This window comes from Tamandua tetradactyla, chromosome 11, assembly GCF_023851605.1.
Source record: "Tamandua tetradactyla isolate mTamTet1 chromosome 11, mTamTet1.pri, whole genome shotgun sequence".
Taxonomy (NCBI): domain Eukaryota; kingdom Metazoa; phylum Chordata; class Mammalia; order Pilosa; family Myrmecophagidae; genus Tamandua; species Tamandua tetradactyla.
In genome coordinates this window covers 85,292,048-85,317,587 of record NC_135337.1, presented here as the reverse complement: position 1 = coordinate 85,317,587, position 25,540 = coordinate 85,292,048, and the positions used below count along the sequence as shown (strand labels likewise).

Sequence of the window (25,540 nt, the reverse complement as noted above, 5' to 3'; positions counted from 1 at the left end):
TGGGGTCTAGCTTATTTCTATCGCTATGCCCAAGGCACATCGATGTGCACCAGATTCACTGATGTACAATATGTTCTCGCCCGTGTTGACCCATCCATCTGTGGCACAACGAACAAAGTATTAAGGGAATTCTGAAAACATTATCGGGGACAGAAGACAAAAAGGAGTCATTGATACAGGGATGGAGAAACAGCCTGTGGTTGAAGAGATTAAATCCCTGAGCCAGAAATTGTGTTTCTTTAGTTGAACATGGAGCTAAAACCTGTCCTATATTCGAGTTTTAAAATCATGCAGTGTGGGGTGGCCATGGTGCCTCAGCAGGCAGAGTTCTCACCTGCCATGCCAGAGACCTGGGTTTGATTCCTGGTGCCTGCCATGTAAAAAAAAAATCATACAGTGTGTTAATAAAGAAAATAAATTCCTTTGCTTATTTCCCTCCTCTCCTTGAAGAATATCATGGTGTCTGTGAACAAGAGAGCTTATCCATTAGGCTGCAAAACTGGGTTATATGTTTTATAGTATTATATTGCATGGTAAATATGACTTTTTCCAGTACTGTAAACAAAATATGTCTTTGCATAAATTTATTCATAAATATTAGAGGGTGTATGCATGAACACTCCATGGTTTTGCCGTATAATCTGTTTTATAATCTATTTTTCTTTTAAAAAAATCTCTTCCATCCTCTTGATCATGGAATGGGAAAAATTTTGATCCTTCACAATAATGTCTATAGGAATGGAGAATTATGATACAGAGTCACCTTTTACTCCTTCAAATACAGAAATATTCCTACACCGCTTTTTATTTACCTGAAATGGAAATGTAATGGTAGACACTTTTAATACAGATATCTAAAATAAATTTGAATGACAGGGTGTTCATAAAAGATTTGCAGGAATGCAAAAACAAACGGCCACTTATTCTGAATTCCCTGAGTTCTGGTCTATTTATTATTGTAACATTTAGCAAATGCACCATAACAGGCTGTCCAAACATAAACAGTTGTTGATAAAGCTTTTATTTCTGCATAGAAGTCTATAATTGGAAGTTGCTTTGGTCACGAGCTGCACATTTGAGATACACAAACTTGATATTACATGTCCTCTCATCCTGCAGCAGGCTAGTATGGAGTTGTCCATTGGCAGACTCTTTGTTCCAAGAGAACAGAAGAAATGTGCTGTTGCCTCTTTAGGCAAAATGTGACTTCCACTGTGCGTTATTGGACAAAGAACATAAATGTATAAATTCCAAACCCTGACCCAATGGGACAAAGACACTCCACCTCTTGATAGGCTGATCTTCAAAGTCATTTTGAAAAGACATGAATTCACAGAAATGTGGAGATGGGCAACCATCTTTGTGAACTGTCTAGTCAATGCATACATTTCTGCTCAATAAAATCTTATTGAAGGGTCAAAATGGAGGTGTAGGGAGATGTTGGATTTAGTTTATGCTCTAGGGCAGCTAGCAAACAGTGAGGAACTCTCTGGACCAACTGTCTGAGAGGGCTTATGAGGCCAGACGCACCTCATACACCAGCCAGGAATGATTGGAAGTGATGAGACAGAACTGTAAGAAAATTCTTTCAGGCTGTGGGGGCTGGTGCCCCTCCCCCATTGGCATGGCAGGCTGACTCAGAGTCAGACATCACAGAGTAGTCTTTAGTGTCACCAAAGTATCTGGGTGGGGGGCAGAGATTTCCTTCATCCACTGCCCACCCCAAAATTACCCTCCTCACAGACACATGAACATGTATGGAATAATTATTAGAGAATTTGCAGGTTTACAGAAGAGTCAGGTAAGGAGTACAGCATTCCCAAGTATCCCCCCTATTGTTAGCACTTTGCACTAGGGTTGTACCTTTGCAACAATTGATGAAAGAATATTAAAGTACCATTGATCTAGTTTGCTAGCTGCCAGAATGCAACACACCAGAGATGGATTGGCTATTTTTTTTTTTAAATAACGGAAAAAAAGAAATTAACCCAACATTTAGAGATCATACCATTCTACATATGCAATCATTAATTCTTAACATCATCACATAGATGCATGATCATCATTTCTTAGTACATTTGCATTGGTTTAGAAGAACTAGCAACATAACCGAAAAAGATATAGAATGTTAATATAGAGAAAAAAATAAAAGTAATAATAGTAAAATCAAAACAAAACAAAACAAAACAAAACAAAAACCTATAGCTCAGATGCAACTTCATTCAGTGTTTTAACATGATTACTTTACAATTAGGTATTATTGTGCTGTCCATTTTTGAGTTTTTGTATCTAGTCCTGTTACACCATCTGTATCCCTTCAACTCCAATTGGCCATTATCTTACCCTGTTTCTACCTCCTGCTGGACTCTGTTATCAAGGACATATTCCAAATTTATTCTCGAATGTCTGTTCACATCAGTGGGACCATACAGTATTTGTCCTGGATTGGCTTTTAATAAAAGGGGATTCATTTTGTTAGTTCTTCAGAGGAAAGGCAGCTAACTTTCATCTGAGATTCTTTCTTACGTGGGAAGGCTCAGGGTAATCTCTGCTGGCCTTCTCTCCAGGCCTCTGGGTTCCAGCAACTTTCCCCAGGGTGATTCCTTTCTGCATCTCCAAAGACCTGGGCTGAGCTGCGAGTGCTGAGATGAGGTATGCTGAGCTGCTTGGGCTGTGCTCTGTTGAGTCTCTCATTTAAGCACGAGCCAATTAAGTCAAACATCATTCATTGCAGCAGGCACGCCTCCTAACCAACTGCAGATGTAATCAGCAACAGATATGGTTCATGTACCATTGGGTCGTGTCCACAGCAACAGAACTAGGTACCTTCACCTGGCCAAGTTAACAACTGAATCTAACTACCACAAGTATTATTAGAGTTCATAGTTTACATTAGATGTATTGATCTCCATATACAACTGTTCTAGTTTGCTAGCTGCCAGAAGGCAATATACCAGAAACAGAATGGCTTTTAAAAAGCGGAATTTAATAAGTTGCTAGTTTGCAGTTCTAAGGCCGAGAAAATGTCCCAATTAAAACAAGTCTATAGAAATGTCCACTCAAAGGCATCCAGGGAAAGATACTTTGGTTCAAGAAAGCCAATGAAGTTCAGGGTTTCTCTCTCAAGTGGAAGGGCACATGACAAACACAGTCAGAGTTCTTCTCTCATCTGGAAGGGCATGAGGCAAACACGGCACCATCTGCTAGCTTCTTCTCCTGGCTTCCTGTTTCATGAAGCTCCCCGGGAGGCATTTTCCCTCTTTGTCTCCAAAGGTCGCTGGCTGGTGGACTCTGCTTCTTGTGGCTATGTCGTTCTGCTCTGCTCTCTCTGAATCTCCCTTTCTCCAAAATGTTTCCTCTTTCATAGGACTTCAGGAACTAATCAAGACCCACCCAAATGGACGGAGACATGTCGTCACTTAATCCAGCTTAACAACCACTCTTGATTTGGTTACATCTCCAGGGAGATGATCTAATTACACACAGCATTGCACAGGGATTATTCTGCCTTTACGAAATGGGACTTTGAATAAAACATGGTTTTCCTAGGGGACATACATCCTTTCACACCAGCACAACAACCATATTATTAACACCTTTATTCGTGTCATACATTTGTTGTAATTCATGAAACAACATCCTTATATTTGTGTTATTAACCTAGTCCGTCGTCCATAACAGGATTCAGTGTGTTACACATCCCAGGTTTTATCTTCTTTTACTGTAGTCACATACATGCCCCAAAGTTGCCCCGTCAGAGACATTCACATGCATAATTCAGTCCTGTTAATTATACTCACAGTGATGTGCTACCGTCACCACCTTCGATTTCCAAACCCTTATAATTAACCTAAATAGAAATTCTGCCCAAATTCTATGCAAATTAAGCATTTCCACACTAATGAAAAATGCTAATAATAGGAAAAATGCATGTGTGAGGAGAGATCCATGAGAATTCTACAATTCTGCAGGATTTTTCTGTACACCTACGATATAAAATAAAGCAAAACCAATGAAATAGGTCCGTAGCTCCTACTGGGGAATATCTATTGATGATATACGTTTAAGTGAGAAAAGTTGCTGAGAAATTGCTATGGTATGAGCATATCTTTTAAAATAAAGAAAGTCCCAAGTACTTGTTCACATGTGCATCTGTTTTCATCTAAAGTAAGGTGGGGCCATTCACACCCTAAGCTGATCATGTTAGTTACCTGAAAAGAGGAGGAAGATCAAGGAATTTCATCTTTTCCTTACAAAATGATCTGCATTTTTTTCTAAGCACAGACTACTTTTATAACGTCAAATTTTGACAAACTCATAAAAAGCTTACAAAAGAAATTAAGATCATAGCAAATAGAATTTTTAATGTTATGGTGTACATGGAAAAGTAAAGGCCTCCTTCACGTTCCATGAATGCCAACCTCGTATCTAAAATCAAACTATTCCTCCCACTTTGTGATTCTCAAAGAATTTAATATGCAATAGTTTGGGTATACAAGAAAGCTCACAGTTCACAGCAAGAAAACATGATGGATACGGCATAGAAATGCTATTAAAAATCACGGCTGCTTCATGTTGAACGTTTCAAGGTCAATTTCAGCTTCTTTATGACCACCTTCTTATTTCACCCACTCTTCAGGATTTTTCTTCTGGGCTTCTCATTCGCTCTGCCTCCCGTGCCAGCCTGTCTGCCTTCAAGGCCTTAGCCAGTCTCTCCCTCGCTTTCTTCACTTTCCGTGCCTGCTTCCTGACATCATCACAAGTGAGCTGTTGTTGCTGAGGGGCTCTGAGAGACCCCGAGGACCTGGGGCCACGCCACCTGCCAAACCGCCAGGGGTGGGCTCAGAGCGGGTGTGAAGATTTCTGTCAACAGCAAACTCAAGGGCTCAGCAAGACAACCTGGTACAATTATTCCTCAGGCATTTGGGAAATCCAGGGCACACAAAGGTTCTGCTGAGCTGCTGTACACCTGGAGTCCTTCAGTCTCCTGTACCAACACAACTGCCAAGGCTTTTCCAAGTTCTCCTCCGATCTCTTGCGTCTGACCACATTTCCAGGATGGGAAGTGATTTTCGTAACAGGCATGTGGAAAATGCAGCTGGTCATTCTTATAGGGAGGGCAGACCCTAAACCAGGTTTCCACTTGGCCTTAGTGACAGCGTGCTGCCGTTTCCGCTGTGAAGTCTGGGGAATCATATTGCTTTGGAGCTTCCCCTTTAAAAAGAAAATATCATTCAAATTTTGAGCAAAATGGAGGACAAAGACTACATGCAGTGGTAAATTTTCTTAGCTCAGGTGGAACCACCACCCTCGCTCTCTGCCTGGAGAAATGTGTCTCAAATCGCATGGTGCATCACAATCATAGATGGGCTTTGCAAAGTTTAGATTGTCAGACCCACATTGCAGAGATTCTGATGCAATAGGTCTAGGGTGGGACTTGATAGATTGAACTTCAACTCCCCAATCCTGCTGCTACTGGGATAGGCACCCCATGGTGAGAACTGGGCCATGGATAACAAACAGATGTGAGTCAGGAACCTAAATTCTAAATCAATGCCCAGTGCCAAATCCATACCATTCCCCATCCATTATCTTCATTGAGGGTATTAATCTCTCCCCATCACTGCCACTGTCACCTCCACATGACTACAGTGTGACTAACTCATTATAACGTGGACAAAAGGATGAAAGCTTTCTTTGTACCCCTAGTCTTGACATTTTTCCATGTCAGTCTATTTTTCCGTTTTAGGTCCTATAGTTTTCATAGTTCCTTGCATGTCTCATCTCCATATCATGTACTACTCCATGCTTACACTTGTAGTTCCAATTCAATAACCCTATGCTTCCAATATTTGCATAAATCTGCTGTACTTCCAATGTCTTCTCCATTAGACCCTTCCCTCAGCTTTGAAGTTCACACTAATCTCTTCCATCTGAAAACCAGTCTCTCATCCAGTATTACTGTGACCCGTCTCTATCCATGTGATTCCCTCCTCCCTCAGACAGTGAGTCAGGTTGTAATGGCCATGCATATTCACGTGTATCCATTCCACACTGCCCAGCCCTGAGTCCTACCTCCGTTCTATAGGAACTCCCCTCGCTAACCTCACAGGTCACCTCTGTTATCAGCACAGTGGAGACTCAGCTTTTTTCATCTAATGTAACCCACAGCAGGTGGGTTTTTTGGCGGGTTTTTTGTTTGGTTGGATTTTTTGCATGGGCAGGAACCAGGAATCGAACCCAGGTCTCCAGCATGACAGGCAAGAAGTCTGCCTGCTGAGCCACCATGGCCCACCCTATTTTGTCTAGGAGTTCGACCACACCTCTTGGCAATCCCATCTATTCCCAAGTTCTCAAATACCACTAGCAGTGAAAATGCCCTCAAAACCAATCCATCTCTGACTCTGTTCTCCAGCCCCAAATATCCACCCACCCGCAGTCCAACCACAGCAGAATTCCTGTTGATGGCTCCATTCACACTGACCACATCACACATTGAAATAACGATTTACCCCAAAAACGTGCTCTCCTCTCTCAGAATAAAAGACTCCACTTTTTGGTGCTAATATACTGTCTAAACCCTGAGTGTCTGGACACCCTGCCATTTCAGTACAACGTCACTTAATTTTCCATCCACCTTCCTGAAGCACCTACAGAGCCTCTGTTTTTGAATATTTGATCACTTTTCAGGGTGCAGGCTAGATATTACTGCCACATTTGACCGTTCCTGTTCCAGTCATTTAAGTTCCACAGCTCAACTTTCCTCATTTTATAAGGTTAAATGGTTTTTCTGCTTATATATGTATTATTTATTTACATAATATTTGTCTTATTAAAAGAGATGTACCAAGAAGACAAGACTATTGTAGCTTTTTCAGATGCTTTACACAGCAATGTTCCCATATTGTATTTTCATAAAAGTTCTCAAATAAATTTATTGAAACTCTAAAAATGTAGTTGCATATTTCAAGTCAATCCTCTTAAGAACAGTTATACAATTATCTCTTGAGTGGCTTACTATGATAAATTAACTCCTATCACAGATTCCAAATCCTTTATCCCATATTCTGATCAAGCCTTTACAATAATCTCCTTAAAATGCAAACCTAATTACCTAATGAGGTAAGCTTGAGTGTGGAGGCCATAACTATAGAACTTATGTGGTAGTCCCAAAACATAGAGCTACCGTTCTTGGTCACTAACTCATTTGTGTGTGTGTGTGCATGTGTGATGGACACATACCTCAATTCTCTGCCAAATTAGTTGCCAGAAGCCCTTAATTTTCAATCCAGGGCCACAGAAATCTGGAGGTGTTGCCCATGTCATAGACATATTGGATGGTGAAGAGTACATGGGGTGCTTTCCAACTGCTGATCTCAGTTTAGGGTGAGAAAAGAAACGTGAAGCATTTCCCACATAACCCCTTCCTCTCACCAAAGTACTCATATTAGAGGCAAACAGTATGTAGGTGTAGAAATGGTTCAGTCCAATGTGCTGGTCTATGGTTTCAGCATGCTTTACATCAGCAGGGGGTTAGTAAAGGGTGAAACATTTTAGGAATTCAAAATGCAACTTCAAACTGACATTAGTGAATAAACTTGGAGAATTTCATTGGTAACAGAGACCATCAGGAGGTAGAAATAGGGTAAGATATTGGGTAACTGGAGCTGAAGGAATACAGATTGTGCAACAGGACTGAATGCAAAAACTCAGAAATGGACAGCACAATACTACCTAGCTATAGTACGATTATGTTAAAACACCAAGTGAAGCTGAATGTGAGAATGGTAGAGGGAGGAGGGCTGAGGGCACAAATGAAATCAGAAAAGAAAGATAGACGATAAAGACTGAGATGGTATAATCTAGGAATGCCTAGAGTGTATAAATGATAGTGACTAAATGTACAAATTTAAAAGATGTTTTTGCATGAAGAAGAACAAAGGAACGTCATTACTGCAGGGTGCTGAAAATAGATGGCAATTAATATTTCAAAATTTTACCTTATGTGTGAGACTAAAGCAAAACAATGTTAATTTGGTACAAAATTTATATTTTATTTGGTGCAAAATTTATACTTTGACTAGTGCATTTCCTAACATAACTTATGTAGACAGCTTAATTGAACACCATAAGTAGATGGAACCTTGAGTAGGACATGAGATTTTGTTGGTTTGTCCAGAGTGATGTCCTGATAAATTCCAGAGTGATTTAAACAGTGATTAAAAAGTATTTGCAAAGTCCCCTTTGGGGAATGGTGAGAAAGGGGGAAAATTCAACCTCCCCAAGTTGAATTCTTGATATTTTCACAAGCAGTGCAGACAATCAAAGCTATAGGCTGAGCCCAATCTTGGGGTTTGTTCATATGAAGCTTAACCCCACAAAGGATAGGTCAAGCCTACTTAAAATTAGGCCTAAGAGCCACCCCCAAGAGAACCTCTTCTGTTGCTCAGATGTGGCCTCTCTCTCTCCAACCACCAGAACGAGCAAACTCACCACCCTCCCCCTGTCTACATGAGACATGACTCCCAGGGATGCGGACCTTCCTGGCAACCTGGGACAGAAATCCTGGAATGAGCTGAGACTCAGCATTAAGGGATTGAGAAAAACCCTAGAATGAGCTGAGACTCAGCATCGGGGAATTGGGAAAACCTTCTCCACCAAAAGGAGGAAGAGTGAAATGAGACAAAATAAAGTGTCAATGGCTGAGAGATTCCAAACAGATTCGAGAGGTTATCCTGGAGGTTATTCTTACGCATTAAATAGATATCACCTTGTTATTCAAGATGTAGTGGAGAGGCTGGAGGGAACTGCCTGAAAATGTGGAGCTGTGTTCCAGTAACCATGTTTCTTGAAGATGTTTATATAATGATATAGCTTTCACAATGTGACTGTGTGATTGTGAAAACCTTGCGTCTGATACTCCTTTTATCTACCTTATCAACAGACGAATAGAACATATGGAGTAAAGATGAATAATAAGGGGAACAAATGTTGAAATAAATTTAGACTGAAATGCTGGTGATCAGTGGGGAAGAGGGGTGGGGGGTATAGTATGTATGAATTTTTTTCTGTTTTCTTTTTATTTCTTTTTCTGAATAGATGCAAATGTTCCAAGAAATTATCATGATGATGAATATGCAACTATGTGATGATATTGTGAATTACTGACTATATATGTAGAAAGGAATGATCAAAAGTTGCAAATGTTTGTGTGTGTTTGGTGTTTTTTGGTTTTTTTTTTAAATTAATAAAAATTTTATTAAAAATGCAACTCCATTTCTGCATTGATCTTAACCTACTGATTTGCAATTTGAATGTAGCATGGCTGTTGCCTCACCAGGCAGAAACACATTTGTTTGTTGGTGTTTCTGGTCACATATAAGGTATGTAAACCTATATCTACCACAATGGCATTGTGTGTGTCTACCCTGAAAGTGAGGTGTGTAAAGCTGCTCTTCTCTATGTTGGAGTTTGGAAGGAATAATGTCAGGATGGTCTTGTATAAACCATGACTGGCATGAGCCATTCTTGACACAGCTTTCTTCTGATGGAACAAATGTCAGTTCCTTGAATGGGCCTGGTTTGTGGACAAGGATTAGGACCAAACCTGTCTGGGGAGGAGGAGGTCCCTTGGGCCTTGCTATCCATGGACTTGGATGAAATCATAGCACCTAGGGGTGAGGAAGATTATCTTCAAACATATTTTTCAACTTTTGTTTTCCACCTCAGCATACGACCTCAGATGCAGTGCCCAAGGGCAGAAAGGTTTCCAAATCCCTATTGTCTGGGAAGAGTGGAAAGATTTAGCAGAAAGAGGTCTTTAGAGCCATGAGAGATGCCTCTTCCATTCACAATACCATATAGATATATATGCAAGTATATATCAGCTTGAGGCTGCATGTTCCATTTCAGCTCAGCCTGCCCCATACCTTGCACGCACTTAAGGTTTTGGGTGAAATTTGTGGAAATACTTCTGAGATGCTCTCATTGATTTTTATTTTCCTGCTCCTGCAGCTTCCTCTCTCTGCATGTAATTTAGATTATCCCAACTGTTTCTTCCGAATGAAACCCAGTGTATTAAAGGATGGAGATTTGATTATTGCTGGCTTTTTCCCCCTTTATACATTTCTAACCAACAACAGAATCACTAAGCCTAGCATGGAAAACTATTACCAGAAGTAAGTGCCTTTTCCATTTATTTTCTATTTCATTAGTATGAAGACTGCTGCCTAGGCAATTTGCAGATGGCTAGATCAAAACACTCTGTATCAATTGCCCTCTGCTTCCTGTCTTCCCCCTCTGTATCCCAGGATATCCATAATTAATTTTGTCTCATCCCACTGGATATTTTTTCATTCTAAGGGGAACAAGAGTATTCAGTTTTTCTTCCCTTTAGTTCCCATTACTTCCTCTTTTCCAATCCTGGGATATACATGAGACGTCAATCTCCATCGTCCTTGTCTCTCTTCCTGCCTTGTCTGGCACTAGTGTGGATTAATGTTATTCCTTAGAACCACAACTGACAAGCATTAGAATTGTGCTAAGAGGTTGCAGAAAAATGTCCGTTTCCCAAGTCTAGGCTCCGTTAATGCATCGTTCCTCATGTGTATGATGGTTAAAATTCCTACAAAAATGCCACTTGTATCTGGGTCCCACTTGCCTGGACAGACTTCTTACTGTAGACGTCTGGTTACTGTTTGAAATTTCTCTATTTGAGAGCCAGCCAAGGATCCTCCATGCCTTTGTGAGCTGCAAGTCAGGCCAGGAATAAGAGGTGAGTAAATCGTGAGATATTTTCTATTCCATTTTGGTGTTGATTCACTTGGATACTTAAGCTACCTCTGCTTTTAGATTTCTGCTAATGCCAGTTCTATATCTGACAATCTAGTAAACTGATAAAATAAATTATCAGGGGATTCCAGCAGATTATTTCTGTTTGTGTGAGAAGAGGGGATTTCACTGAAGAAAATGAATGCTAACTGCTTCTTCTGAAAGTGCCAGAGACATATATTTTGCTATGCACAATTGTGACTGGAGATGGCAGAGTAATGAATTTAGGCTCTCTTCCTGCTATAGAAGGAGTTTGTACCTTTCTTTTCTTTATTCCTTTTCATTTGCAGATGTTTGTCTGGTTATCCTTTCATTCTTTGTCACTCCTCCAATGTTTCCCCACTTATTTCTTTTCCATAACTTTCCAAAATATATTTGCCACCTTGTTGTTAAGGTCTGTGACGCAGACACCTCATGCAGACGGCTGCTGCTGAGTGCTGAGGCTCAACCAGCATCAGGGCTGCAGGCGTGGAGGGTATTGATTCAGGGACGCTCTAGTTTGATCTCCTGGGGCAGCAGGTGAGCTTGATGCGTATGTCCCAGCCTGCTGGAAGGACCCTGTAGGGTGGAGGGAAAGAGTGTGTACTGGCATAGGAGGAGAACTAAATGCTTCTCTTCCTGTCCTCTGCTCTCCACTCAAACGTGGAGAAACGTGCACTGTGGCTGATCAGCTCTTTTGAGACACGTAGATAAAAACCCTGTCTGACACTTAACAAAATGCACCTGCAATCCTATTAGGCTTTCTCATCTGGGCCGATGTATCCGCTAGGCTCAGAAGACACCATTCTCAGGGTGCACAAGACTTTATGGGATCAAGAAAAAGTTTTCATGTCTTCTAAAATCAAAAGAAAAACTGCATTTATGATCAAAGAAAATGTTTTAACTTATAATAGTAATGTATTAGTCCTTGAACCAACTCAGCCATGAAATACAATGTTTAATATTTATTTATGGAATAAAAAGCTCATGAAGGAAAAAGTGCCTCAAGTCTGAAAGTCATAATGAAGCTCGATCATATTACCACTTTTCTGTGCATAGACATGACTATATTGCACTGATGAGATCATTCAGTCCCCATTCCTTTTTACCCTGGTTTTCTTATGAAACAGGACATCACATATATTTTCTATGCATAAAGTTCTGCAATGATCATTCTTATGTCTGCATGATTATAGTCTTAAGACTAACACAATTTTAATTCAACACCAATTTTGTATTTTATTGGTTTCTAATAATTTGTTACAATAATTGAGAGCATAATGAGCACATGAGTAGATAAACGTTTACACTTTACACTGTAAAAAGCAAATGAAATCTTTGGACTTGGACTTAAGTGGTTGAGTGCAAGTCTCTGTATATTTAAAATGGTTTTGAAGTATATTGCCAAAGAACTCTCCAGAAATGCGCTAATGGACACTTTCAATAACTATGAAGCAGAGTATCCATTTCCTTCAAATTAAAAAAAAATACTTGAGCAAATTGATGTATGAAAATAGCAGCTTATTGATCATATATGCATTTATTTTATTAATAGGTGGGTTGGTCATATTTCTTTCTGTTACTTGATCTTAATGATACATTGTTTGATAACTTGACCTTTATGCCTTTTGCCATTTTTCCATTCAACTATAAGCCTTTTCATTTGAAAGTATAGTTTACTTATTGAAAATAATAAGTACTTGTAATTTCATTTTACTCCTCTTAACAGGTTGTTGCTTGTTTAAATATTTTTTCATGTGGCATGTTTTAGATCAAAACCACGAAATTCATGTAGAATAAAATTTAATCATTTTTTCTCTCATTTCTTCTGCCTTTTTTCAATACCTCTCCATGTACAATTTTATAACCGGACAATATTAATTCTGGTACTTTGTTTTTCTTCATAAAAAATGGAATGTTTTTGCCTCATATGTGAAATAAATTACCTTACTTTCATATTCCAAATGACTTATCTTCACCATTAATTAAACAATTCATTATTCCTCTACATGTTTTCAATAACATCTTTATGATGCATGAAACATTTACTTAAACCAGATTGTTTCTCTATTTTCTATTCTGGCAGGTGATATATTCATATCTTCCAATGCCATTATCACCCGGTTTCAAATACTGTGGTTAATAAATAACTGCAATTATGGGTTCTGCTAAGTCAAATTGTCCCCCAAATCATCCTTAACTATTTTCACTAACTTCCTGAACTTTTCATGCTTTCAGAAAACCTCTAAAGTTCCATTATCATTAACCTAATAAAATTTCCCTGAAACTGTTTTAAAACCTTTTTTTGTGGTAGCATACATACAACTCAAAATTTTCCATTTTAAGCCCTTTCAATTGTACATATTTCACAATATGGTGCCACCATCGCCAACATCCATTATCCAAAATTCCCTCCCTCAAACAGAAAATCTGCACCAACTAAATAATAATCCTCATTCCCCCTCATTCCCTGGGCCCTGGGAACCCATAATCTACCACCTGTGTTAACTTGATGGAAGGTGATGTAGACTATTGAAATCTTTGCAATATTGTTTTTAATGCTTTTACATTCCTCAATTGAACTTTATGGTCTTGTCCTCAGGAGCAAGAGCAGTTCTTAAGCGTAATGCAGTCAATACATATTTTCCCATAACACTTGTATAAGTTACCAATGTTATATTGAAAGGCCATCGACGATTGTATATGTTTGGTTGACTGCTTCCTTATTAATTACAATTCATATTCACATTTTCTCTAGGATTTGCCTTGTGAACAGTCTTAGCTCCAGCAAAATACTGTGGCTTGCGCCTTCCTTTCCATTCTTTTTTTGCCTGTTATTTTAATTGTATTATATGATAGGCTTCCAATTCTAGTAAAGTACTAAGTAATTCTGGCACTAACAGAATGTATTATTAATCTTGATTTTAATAAGAATACCTGCTGTTCATGGATTCCTTAAGCAATTTTCATCCCATAATACCCGAGGGAAATGACATCAGTAAATGTGGCTAATACCTTCAGTACATTCAGATCTGGAAGGGGGAGGGTATCTGACTGTGAAAATCATCCCTTGTTTGGGGGTGATTTCTGCCATGCCTGACCCTCACCTGCAGCTAATTATTATTCACTATCTTTGCTTTAAGCAAAATCTAGGTTCTGATTTGAGAGAGTTTTTGTTTTGTTTTTAATCATATTAAGGAAATATCCTTCTCCTAAACTGGTATGTTCAGTTAAAAATAGATGTTAAATTTTATCAATTGCTTCATCTACTTCACTGAGCATATATGTATATTTATCCTTATGGAAATGGGAGGACCCACAGTAAACAATTATCTAATTTGCTAATAGTCTATGTAAAATGGTTCTTCATTCACATTTTCATTCTGATGTTGGTCACACTAATGGTGTTCCTTCTTCTTTTACATTTTGAAAGAGTATCCCACTAGAGTAATTATCTATTGCTTTAGTTTTAGAGACAAATAATCCATGAATTTATCCACGCTGTATCTTTGGAATTTTATTTCTTAAAAATATCTTGATATCTTCTGTCATAATTTTTATGATTTTCTCCATTTATTTGCTATCGCATTTAGTTTGTTAAATCATATTTCCTTTGAAAAAAAAGAGTGGTCCTTTCATTGTGATCTTCAAAGTTTTTTACTTGTAATTATACACAATGTTGTCCTGATGATTATAAACTTACTTCTGTTACTTAATTCATTGCTTCTTTCATTATATAGTGTTGTTAATACTTGGTTTCCTTATATTTTTACTATCAAATAAGCTGAATGATATAATTTTATCGATCTTTCAGATAAAAAATCAGGTCTCATGTTTGTTTCTTCAGGACTGAATTTACATATGTTGTATACTCTTATTGTGCTTTAATAGCATCTAATTTCTTATTTTATTGCTCCTTTTCACCTTCATTTTCGCTTTCTGAGCTGAGGTTTACTTCACATGATTCAGGTTTTCATTTCTATTTACTATTCAAGAAATGAAGCCCTCAGATATTTTATTCCAGATTAGAAAGTTTCTTTGCATTTGCCATGTTCTCATTCTCTTCTTCTTTTTCTGTCTCTGTCTATTTCTCTTTCTGTCTCTTTCCTTGATAATTTGCTCCCAATTTCTGATCATTCATTTGGTTACCTCTTTGATCCAAGAATTATTCACGAGTATGAATATTGGTTAATAAGTTGTCTAATTTGTTTACATTTTGGTATTTAACAAGAACTTTTTGTGGCTAAACGAGCTCGATTCCAATCTGTTTGCTCATTTGATAAGCCCCTGAATTGGGATTTCTGAGGTTGATCATAAAATTTCTCTTTCCTGATGGCTTCCATAATTCAGTAATTGATTCAAATGTAGAACTTCTTTGGTGGACAAGGATGAGAATTAATTTTACAATAATATGCTTTTGCTTCTTTTAGCACAGAAAGTATGAAATTTATATGTGGACAGATATGTGTGTGTATGTCTGTAAGTATGTGAGATACACAAATATATAAGAAATCAAATTACCTATTATACATAATTCATATGTTGATTTTTTTGTAAAACAAAGAAGATTTGTTGAATTCTGTCACTCTGGTTTTGGTTATGTCCACTTTGCCTCATATTTCTAAAAACTTTCTTTTATATGTGATATGATATTACTGGTCACATAGTTTTTATTTCATTTATATATTTACTTATTTTTATCGTCAACTTTTATTTAACATATACAATTGCTATTTATCCATGTTTAAGTGTACAATTCAGTGGCATTAATTACTTTTACGATTTTATGCTAATGATTTTTTCATGTAATATTTTATTTGCTGAACTCTTTGAAGCATTCCAAAATTCATAATGGCCAGTGGAACTTTCCATGCTAAAATGCTACTCAACATGACAAATTTCTAACAAAAAATATTTTAAAGGATAGTGCCTTCATTTAACTCTTCACATTTCAACATGTGAAAATTAAATTTAGGTGGTAAAATTCAGGTGACAAATGGAAGAGAAATATCAACTATCATATTTCTAGTTTACTGGAAAACATAATAGTTTTGACAGTCATGTTTGACACCTTGATTAAGTAAAGAAAAAAATGGGCAGGGTTGTCACAGAGATATGCAATAATTTAACAGTTCAAATAATCTGGGCAGTGCCACTGTGGCCAGTGGCCCGGTGCCTGTCCATGCAAAAAAAAAATCAAATAATCCTTAGCTCTGCTGAGAAATTATAGATAGAATATAAGTTGTAAATATTTTTGTAATAGTCATTAGTGACCATCACTCAGTTCATGTGTTCAAAGTAATTGCAATTATTTTTGATCACTGAAAACTGGATTCAAATAAATTATAACTCGGTGAAGTAAGTAAATACCTTACATTCAAAAACATAATTTAAATCTGAAAGGTTTAAGGTAAAGAAATACTTGTAATTCATAATTACCTTTAGATATAATTGAGACTACACTACTATACTTAAATAGGTATACTATTATGCATAGTTAATTCCAGTTACCATATTAAGTATTTACTGGTCATCAACAGCACAATATTTATGCTCCAAAAGAATTATCGATCCAGTAAAATGGCTACACTTAATTTTCTCTTAAAGACGGAAGACCTAAATTGATGGAAAAATTGGCTCCTCTTGATATCTTTTTCAGAAGATATCAAGAAGAATACAAATTTGCCAAATAAATAATTATATATTGTGCCTAACATCAAATAATCTGCAAAAAGATTCTAAGATAGATGCATTTCATGTTCAATTTCCAAAAATAAATAAAGGCTTTCTCACTGACTAAATTAACTAATTTACATTTCCAACCCTCTAAAGTAACATTAAAAAACAAAGTACAAAAAAAATCATCTCTCAGTTTTCGAATAACCCATTTAGTTGCATAAAGTATTTTCTGTCCTAACACTTCCTCAAATTCAAAAGATATTTGTTTACTTCCTGAGAACATGACAGTCTTCATTTCAAAACATTCCATCAGTTTCCATGGCAATGCTGCAGGATTCCTTGGCTACCATCTGTCGCACCAGTTGACTGTGGAATATCTTAATCGTTGCATCTTGAGCTTGGTCTGTCCTAGACCCCAAACACAACCTACATCATTTATTACTTTAATACACAGACTCCCGTCAGAATGCCTATATTGAGAACCACACGTGCCTGAAATTGTTGAGCTGTGGTCCCATAGCCTCAATTCTTTTTTTTTTTCCATGGGCAGGCACCTGGAATCGAACCCGGGTCCTCTGGCATGGCAGGCAAGGATTCTTGCCTGCTGAGCCACCATGGCCCGCCCTAGCCTCGATTCTTGAAGGCTGTATAACCGTATTGTTTTCACGATAGGACTGTGTGATTGTGAAAACCTTGCATCTGATGTACTGTGGCATGGTGAGCTCGGGGTGGAAAGGGAGGAGACAAGAGGGGCAAGGCCAAGGAGGTAAGGCAACCCAGCTCACCTACCTACCCACTTCCCGCTGCCACCTGTGCTAATGTTTTTTTAAACACTCATTACATTTTCTTCCCTAATATTTTTTAGACTTGTTATATGTGTGTGTGTTAGTATTTATAGTTTTCATATATAATATGTATTTTTGGTACATTTTTGCAGAATATCAAAGACAATCCTTCGTATTCTGTATCTGTGCTCAACATTGATTTACTATATCTTCTGTGCATAGAATGGCACTAAATATTGAAAAAAATGATTTAAATAATTAAAATGATAAGTGGGAATGTATCTCTGTGCTTCTCTTCTTAATACAATTTTATTGACTTACAGCCAAATACCATCTAATCAACCAAGGTATACAATCAGTGGTTCCCAGTGTCATCATAATATTGCATATGATTCATCACAATTGATTTTTAAACATTTTCATTACTCCAAAAATAATAAAGACAAAATAAACACTAAGAACACCCAAAACTTTCCATAACTCCTCTGCCCCTTATTTTTTTTGACTTTGTTTCCTTACTCATCTGTCCATACACTGGATAAAGGAAGTGTGGGTCGCATGGTTTTCACAATCAGTCACACTGTAAAAGCTATCTAGTTATAAATCATCTTTAAGAATCAAGGCTATTAGATTAAGATTCAATGGTTTCAGGTATTTCCCTCTAGTTACTCCAATACACCAAGAACTGAAAAGAGATATCTATATAATACATAAGACCAACCTCCAGAAGGACGTCTTGATGTTATCTAAAATCTCTCAGCCACTCAAAATTTACTTTGTTTCATTTCTCTTCCTCCTTCTGATCAAGAAACCTTTTTCAATACCACAATGCCAGGTCCTGGCTCATCCCGGGAGTCCTGTCCCACGTTGCCATGGGTATTTATGTCCCTGGGATTATGTCCCATGTAGGGGACAGGAATTGACTTTTCATGCAGAATTGTTTTAGAAAGAGAGGGTACATCTGCAGTTCTCTGGAGGGGACACTTAGGCATAATTATAAGTAGACTTAACTTCTCCTTTGCAGGAATAAGTTTCATAATGGCAAGCTCCAAGATCGAAGGGTTGTCCTATTAAATTGGTAGTTCCCTATGCTTTCGAGAAAAATACCACATCTTCCCTAAGTGAAGATATTTAATATTTCAACAGTCTTCTCCAATCCCTCATGGGGACTTTGTAAATACTTTTTTTAAAATTTTCTCCCCAGTTTACTCTGGGATACTCTGGGTATCCGGGTATCACACTCCACTCTACAAACCGAAAAAGTCTCACTCCCTATTCAAGGTTCCATGTAAATACGGTGTTCAAAGAAACTTACAAGTTAAATTAGATAGTGTGCAACATAAAATATAAATTTTGCATAAAATATAAATAAACATCCTTTCCTTTGGTCTCACACCGCAGTTAGAGTTTTAAAATGCAGTCAATATCATCCTTTACCCTTTAGTCTGCTCTATCTTAGTCCTGCCCAGATCAGCTTCATTCATATCTCTAATTGAAGTCGATTTTTCTTTTTCAATTTCTTAAACATTTGATGTATGAGGTAACGCTGACTTTCATAACTGCAGAATTCTAGCTTTGAGGCTCAGGTGTCACACAGATACCTGAAATTTCAAGTAATGGCCAAGTTATGTACAAAGAGCTCAGCATCTCAGGATTTAGAAATAACATTCACAACTCCAGAATAGATGTGACTACTGTAGGAGCTTACAATCTAGGAAACTTTACAATAAGCCATCCCTTAGTAACCTATGCTCTGGAATTCAATTCTTAAGAGTTTGTTCATTATAGGTAGTCTGTATTAATGAGACATCATTATGCTCTGTCTTTTTCTTACTCTCAACATATTGTCCCCAAGTTTCATTCACCTAGTTACATAGCTTATAAATTCATTCTTTTTTGCCACCATCTGTGGTGGCGTTTTGTTTTTTTTTTCATTGTTTTAACTTTCTTATTGTATAATATAGCATATATACAAAGCAAAGGGGGAAAAAAGCAATAGTTTTCAAAGCTCTCTTCAACAAATAGTTACAGGACAGATCCCAGAGTTTTTCATGGGCTACCACACAATTCTCTCAGATTTTTCCTTCTAGCTGCTCCAGAATGTGGTTCTTTTTGAACTATCATACTTTTCTTCTTTTTATTGTTTCTAGGTTTGCTAATATTTTTTTCAATTTTTTTTTTATTAATTGAAAAAAAATTAACTAACACAACATTTAGAAATCATTCCATTCTACATATGCAATCAGTAATTCTTAATATCATCACATAGAGGCATGATCATTTCTTAGTACATTTGCATCGATTTAGGAAAAGAACTAGCAAAACAACAGAAAAAGATATAGAATGTTAATATAGAGAAAAAAATAAAAATAATAATAATAGTAAAAAAAGGAAAAAGAAAAAAAAGACAAACAAACAAACATACAGACAAAAAAAACTATAGCTCAGATGCAGCTTCATTCAGTGTTTTAACATGATTACTTTACAATTAGGTATTATTGTGCTGTCCATTTTTGAGTTTTTGTATCTAGTCCCGTTGCACAGTCTGTATCCCTTCAGCTCCAATTACCCATTATCTTACCCTGTTTCTAACTACTGCTGGACTCTGTTACCAATGACATATTCCAAGTTTATTCTCGAATGTCCGTTCACATCAGTGGGACCATACAGTATTTGTCCTTTAGTTTTTGGCTAGACTCGCTCAGTATAATGTTCTCTAGGTCCATCCATGTTATTACATGGTTCATAAGTTTATTCAGTCTTAAAGCTGCATAATATTCCATCGTATGTATATACCACAGTTTGTTTAGCCATTCTTCTGTTGATGGACATTTTGGCTGTTTCCATCTCTTTGCGATTATAAATAACGCTGCTATAAACATTGGTGTGCAAATGTCCGTTTGCGTCTTTGCCCTTAAGTCCTTTGAGTAGATACCCAGCAATGGTATTGCTGGGTCGTATGGCAATTCTATATTCAGCTTTTTGAGGAACCGCCAAACTGCCTTCCACAGTGGTTGCACCATTTGACATTCCCACCAACAGTGGATAAGTGTGCCTCTTTCTCCGCATCCTCTCCAGCACTTGTCATTTTCTGTTTTGTTGATAATGGCCATTCTGGTGGGTGTGAGATGATATCTCATTGTGGTTTTGATTTGCATTTCTCTAATGGCCAGGGACATTGAGCATCTCTTCATGTGCCTTTTGGCCATTTGTATTTCCTCTTCTGAGAGGTGTCTATTCAAGTCTTTTTCCCATTTTGTAATTGGGTTGACTGTCTTTTTGTTGTTGACAAAAAAATTCTGGATACTAGACCTTTAACTGATATGTCATTTCCAAATATTGTCTCCCATTGTGTAGGCTGTCTTTCTACTTTCTTGATGAAGTTCTTTGATGCACAAAAGTGTTTAATTTTGAGGAGCTCCCATTTATTTATTTCCTTCTTCAGTGCTTTTGCTTTAGGTTTAAGGTCCATAAAACCACCTCCAATTGTAAGTTTCATAAGATATCTCCCTACATTTTCCTCTAACTGTTTTATGGTCTTAGACCTAATGTTTAGATCTTTGATCCATTTTGAGTTAACTTTTGTATAGGGTGTGAGATACGGGCCCTCTTTCATTCTTTTGCATATGGATATCCAGTTCTCTAGGCACCATTTATTGAAGAGACTGTTCTGTCCCAGGTGAGTTGGCTTGACTGCCTTATCAAAGATCAAATGTCCATAGATGAGAGGGTCTATATCTGAGCACTCTATTCGATTCCATTGGTTGGGTTTGCTAATTTTAAAACAATTGTCCTTATTAAAATGTTCTCCCCTAAGTAGAATATATGTATCTTGTTTTAATTACATTTTAATCTGAAGTCTTGCTTCATTGACTTTGAAGAAAAATTTAATAGGTTTATACTTACTTCTTTCTTCAATTCAGTCCACTTATGCCTAATTTGAGTTGTAATCCAGATGACTTTAATTGCTTTCTCTCTCCTTCAGATATTTTCCATTTTTCATTTTAAAACCAATTTTTCTGCATTTACATTTATTTCTTTGATGTCATGGCTTTTTCCAAAGCCAGCGATTCTCAAACTATTGTGCATCAGAATAACCTGGAAGTCTTCTTAAAACACACAGGGCTTGCCAAACTTCACCCCCAGAATTTCTGATTCAGTGGACTGGAATGGAGCTTCAGGATTCTATCTCCACATTGTGGTCAAAAGCTCTTCCTGCCTAGTCCTGCTTCCCCACTCTTTTGATTTGCTAAAGCTGCTGGAATGCAGTATAACAAAAATGGATTAGCTTTCACAAGCTGGATTTATTAATTTACAAGTTGTAATTCTAAGGCCATGAGAATGTCCAAATTAAGGCATCAACAAGAAGATAGCTTCCTGGAGGAAAGGGCAACTGGTCTCAGTTTATTCTGTCTCATGGGAAGGCACATGGCGACATCTGCTGTCCTTTTCTCCTGGCTTCTGGTTTCAAACAGCTCTCTCAGCTCTGGCATCTCCTGGGGAATTTTCCTTCTGCATTTCTAAATATCGGTCACGTGTTTCATCTCTCTGCTCTCTGCGTTGGCTCTGAGCTCTTTCTATGTTTTTTACCTTTGTTCTCTTCATGGTGGACCCTAGTAAAATGATTAAGACCCACCTTGAATTGGGGGGTCACACCTCCCTGGACACAACCTAATCAACATTTGCCACCCACACTAGGCCTGACCAACAAGACTGGATTAGAAGGACATGGATTTTATGGGGTTCACAACAGCTTCAAAACAGCATACCTTTCTTTCCTTTTTCACTCTTGTTATACCCCAACAAAGTACTTGTATTCCTAACTCGATCTTAGCATCTACTTCCTGGAAAACCCAACTAACACGTGTCTTCTTTTTTACTCAGAAAGAGGTATTTTATTTTCAGGGACAGTATACCATCTTCAGTAAGTATACTGTCTTCAGATAATCCAACTCATTTTAATGAAGACTGCACCATAATTTTTCCTCATAAAATGTGTTTATAAGACATATTTGAAAAGAAAAGGAAAACTCAAAAGCCAAGTTATTCAATAAGATATTAAGAGACCCTAGACAGATGATAATCAAAATAAATCATGTTGTAGACCCTAGGCAGATAATAATCAAAATAAATCAAGTTATATGAGATAGAAATGCATAAGGATAAATTGCATCATTAGGAATCAACTGCTTAATTCACAATGATAGAAGGCCCAACTCATCACAAAAGTATAGAAATTGTTTTACATTATATGAACAAAGTATTGCCTCAAATAAGTAAAGCAAAAAGAAGATATAAAATCAACCATCATAGTGAAAAAATTCTACATTTCTTGAACAAATTATAACATATACCTAATATATATAAATTATATTTTAAAACAAAATTAACACATTTGAGTTACTGGACACATTTGAAACCATGCATGAAATTATTAAAGAATACCCATTCTTGTCAAGTGCACAAGGAACCTTAACAAATAGTGCATAGGATATTAATCAAGCCTCAATGAAAGAACATTTGAAATAGATGCAAGGTACTGATTTATTCTACTTGGAATTTCACATCCCAAGGCACAAAAATGAAGGGGATTTACTATGACCTGGGAGGTGATTTCTCAATAAATAAAGTGGAACTTTGCACAAAGCTACAGAAAAGGTTAAAAGAAGAAGGATCATTTGCAGGAAGTACTGCTGAAGATATTGATTACTGAAATTAAAAATTAACAATTTTTAATTCAAGAAACAGAATATAGACTTTAAAATGTTCTTACCCCTGGATTCTTAAAAGTTTTCAGTCCTTACAGATACAGATAAAGATAACCTTCCATGTTTTCACTTCCCCCAAATATTCCTGCCTTACATGATTCCCCTTCAGTGAGGTTCTGTGGTTCCATTCAGTTTGTTGATTATTTTTTTTTACATCCGGTTTTCTTCATTTTAAATCTGTTTCTTCTTCAGTGGAGTTTTTTTATTTAGGCTCACAAGTTATTTCTGCACACACAGGCATGTACTTCAAACGTCTCTCGGTCTTCAGAAGGGAATCTCAACAGTGTCTCGTTTTAATGTATTTACCTGAAATAAATTTAAATCATAGGGTGATCATGAGTGTCATCTTCAAACATCTGAAGGAGTGTTAAAATAAGAAGTCGATTATTGTGGCTTCCTTAATTCCATTCATGTGGATATTGCATTAGTTAACCATTTCTGAATGACAAGGCATACCAAAAGTAAGTGGTTTTAGGTAACCGTTGTATTATTGCATGACAGCATATAGGGTGGAACTGTTTTGATCTCTGCAGGCGTCTCATGAGCATGTAGTCAGCAGTGGAAAACATGGCTGGACCTGATTCTAAGCAGTGATTTTTTATTGAGATATAATCAACTAAAGTGTACAATCAGCAGTTCATAGTATCATAAAGCTCTGCATCCCTCTATTTTTGAACATTTTCATTATTCCAAAAACAATAAAAATAAGAACAAGAATAAAAGTAAACATGAAAAAAACACCCAAAATATCCCCCATATGCCTCTATTCTCTACTTATTTTTTGTCTTTCTCTTTTCTAACTCACCTTTTTTCTTACATCATCATACACTAGGAAAAGGGAGCCTCAAGCACAAGGATTTCACTCATCATGTCCAAACCTTAAAACCTCTATGATTATTCAATCATCTTAAAAAATCAAAGCTACTGGGTTACAGTTCAACAGTTCCAGGTATCTCCCTGTGATTACTTCAATACACCAAAAACTGAAAAAGGTTATCTACATACTGCATAAGAATTACCTCCAGAATGACCTCTCAATTCTTTCTGAAATCTTTCAGCCACTACAACTTCATTTTCTCTCACTTACTTTGACTCTTGTGGTCAAGAAAGCTTTCTCATTCCCATGATGCCTCAACCAGGCTCATCCCTGGGAGTCCTGTCCTAAGTTTCCAGGGAGATTTACATTCCTCAGAGTCATGTCTCATGAAGGGCATAGAGCAGTGAGTTCACCTGCAAAGTTGGCTTAGAGAGAGAGGCTACATCTGAGCAAAAAAGAGGTTCTCTGTGGGTGACTCTTAAGCATAATCTTAAGTAGGCTTAGCATCCCCTTTGGAGGACTGTTTCAAAAGGGCAAGTCCCAAGGTCAAGGGCCTGTCCCAACATATTGGCAGCCCACAATGCTTGTGAGAATATCAGCTGTTACCCAGGTGGGAAGTTTAATATTTTCACCTTTTACCCCATTGCCTCAAGGAGACTTTGCAAATACTTTATAACCTTCTGCCCATCTTTGTCTGGGATGTATTGAGGTATCACAGCAAACTGTGCAAACAAACAAGATCTCACTCCCCATGCATGGTTCCATGTAGTTATGGGGTTCAAAGAAGCTGAACTTACAAGTTAAATTAGATAATGTGCTACCAAAAATATAAATTTTGCATCAAATAAATACCCCTTCCTTTGGTCTCCCACAGAAGCGGAAGTTTTAAAATACAGTCAGTATCATCCTTTACCCTTTAGTGTGATTTACCTTAGTCCTACTCAGGTCAGTTTCATTCATATCTCTAATTGATGCCTGATCACTTTTTCAGTGTTTTAAACAGCTGCTATAATGAGAAACACTGACTTCCTCTTAGCTATAGAAATCTAGCTCTGTGTCTCAGGTGTCACACAAATACCCAAAATTACATGGAATGTCCACGTTATACACAAAGAGCTCAGCCACTCAGACTTTAGAAAAACATGTACAACTCCAGATGAGAAGCCCCTGTTGTTAGAACTTACAATCTAGGAACTTTTACAACAGGCCTTCACTTGATAAGCTATGCTCACAGGTTCAATCCACAGAGTTTGCACATTATAATTAGTTCATACTAGTGAGGAATTATAATACCTGTCTTTTCATTTCTGGCTTATTTCCCTCAACTAACTGTCCTCAAGGCTCATTCACCTAGTTGCATGCCTCAGGACTTCATTCCTTCTTGCAGCCACTCAATAGTTCATTATATGCAACACCACAGTTCCCCCTTCCAGTCTTCAGTCAATGGAACTTAGATCACCTCTGTCCATTGAAATTCACCAACACTGCGACCATAAACATGAGTGTGCAAATGCGCATCCATGTCCCCAATCTCAGTTCCTGCAAGCACACACCTAACTATGGGATTGCAAGACCATATGGCAACTCCACCCCTAGCCTCCTGTGGCATCACCATACTTCCTTTCAGAAAGGCTACAACACTCTACTTCCCTACCAATAGTGAATAAGTTTATCTCTCTCTC

The 25,540-nt window shown here is 37.4% G+C and overlaps 1 protein-coding gene across 1 annotated transcript in view; it reads left to right on the top strand.

The window, feature by feature from the left end:
* The first annotated feature begins 1,753 nt into the window (after nt 1-1,753).
* LOC143649197 (vomeronasal type-2 receptor 116-like) overlaps nt 1,754-25,540 on the top strand; it is a 40,251-nt gene continuing 16,464 nt past the window's right edge. Inside the window, 4 exon segments of the mRNA XM_077119389.1 lie at nt 1,754-1,801; nt 4,640-4,762; nt 10,015-10,178; nt 17,387-17,411. Of these exon segments, the coding sequence (XP_076975504.1) occupies nt 1,754-1,801; nt 4,640-4,762; nt 10,015-10,178; nt 17,387-17,411 (360 nt within the window).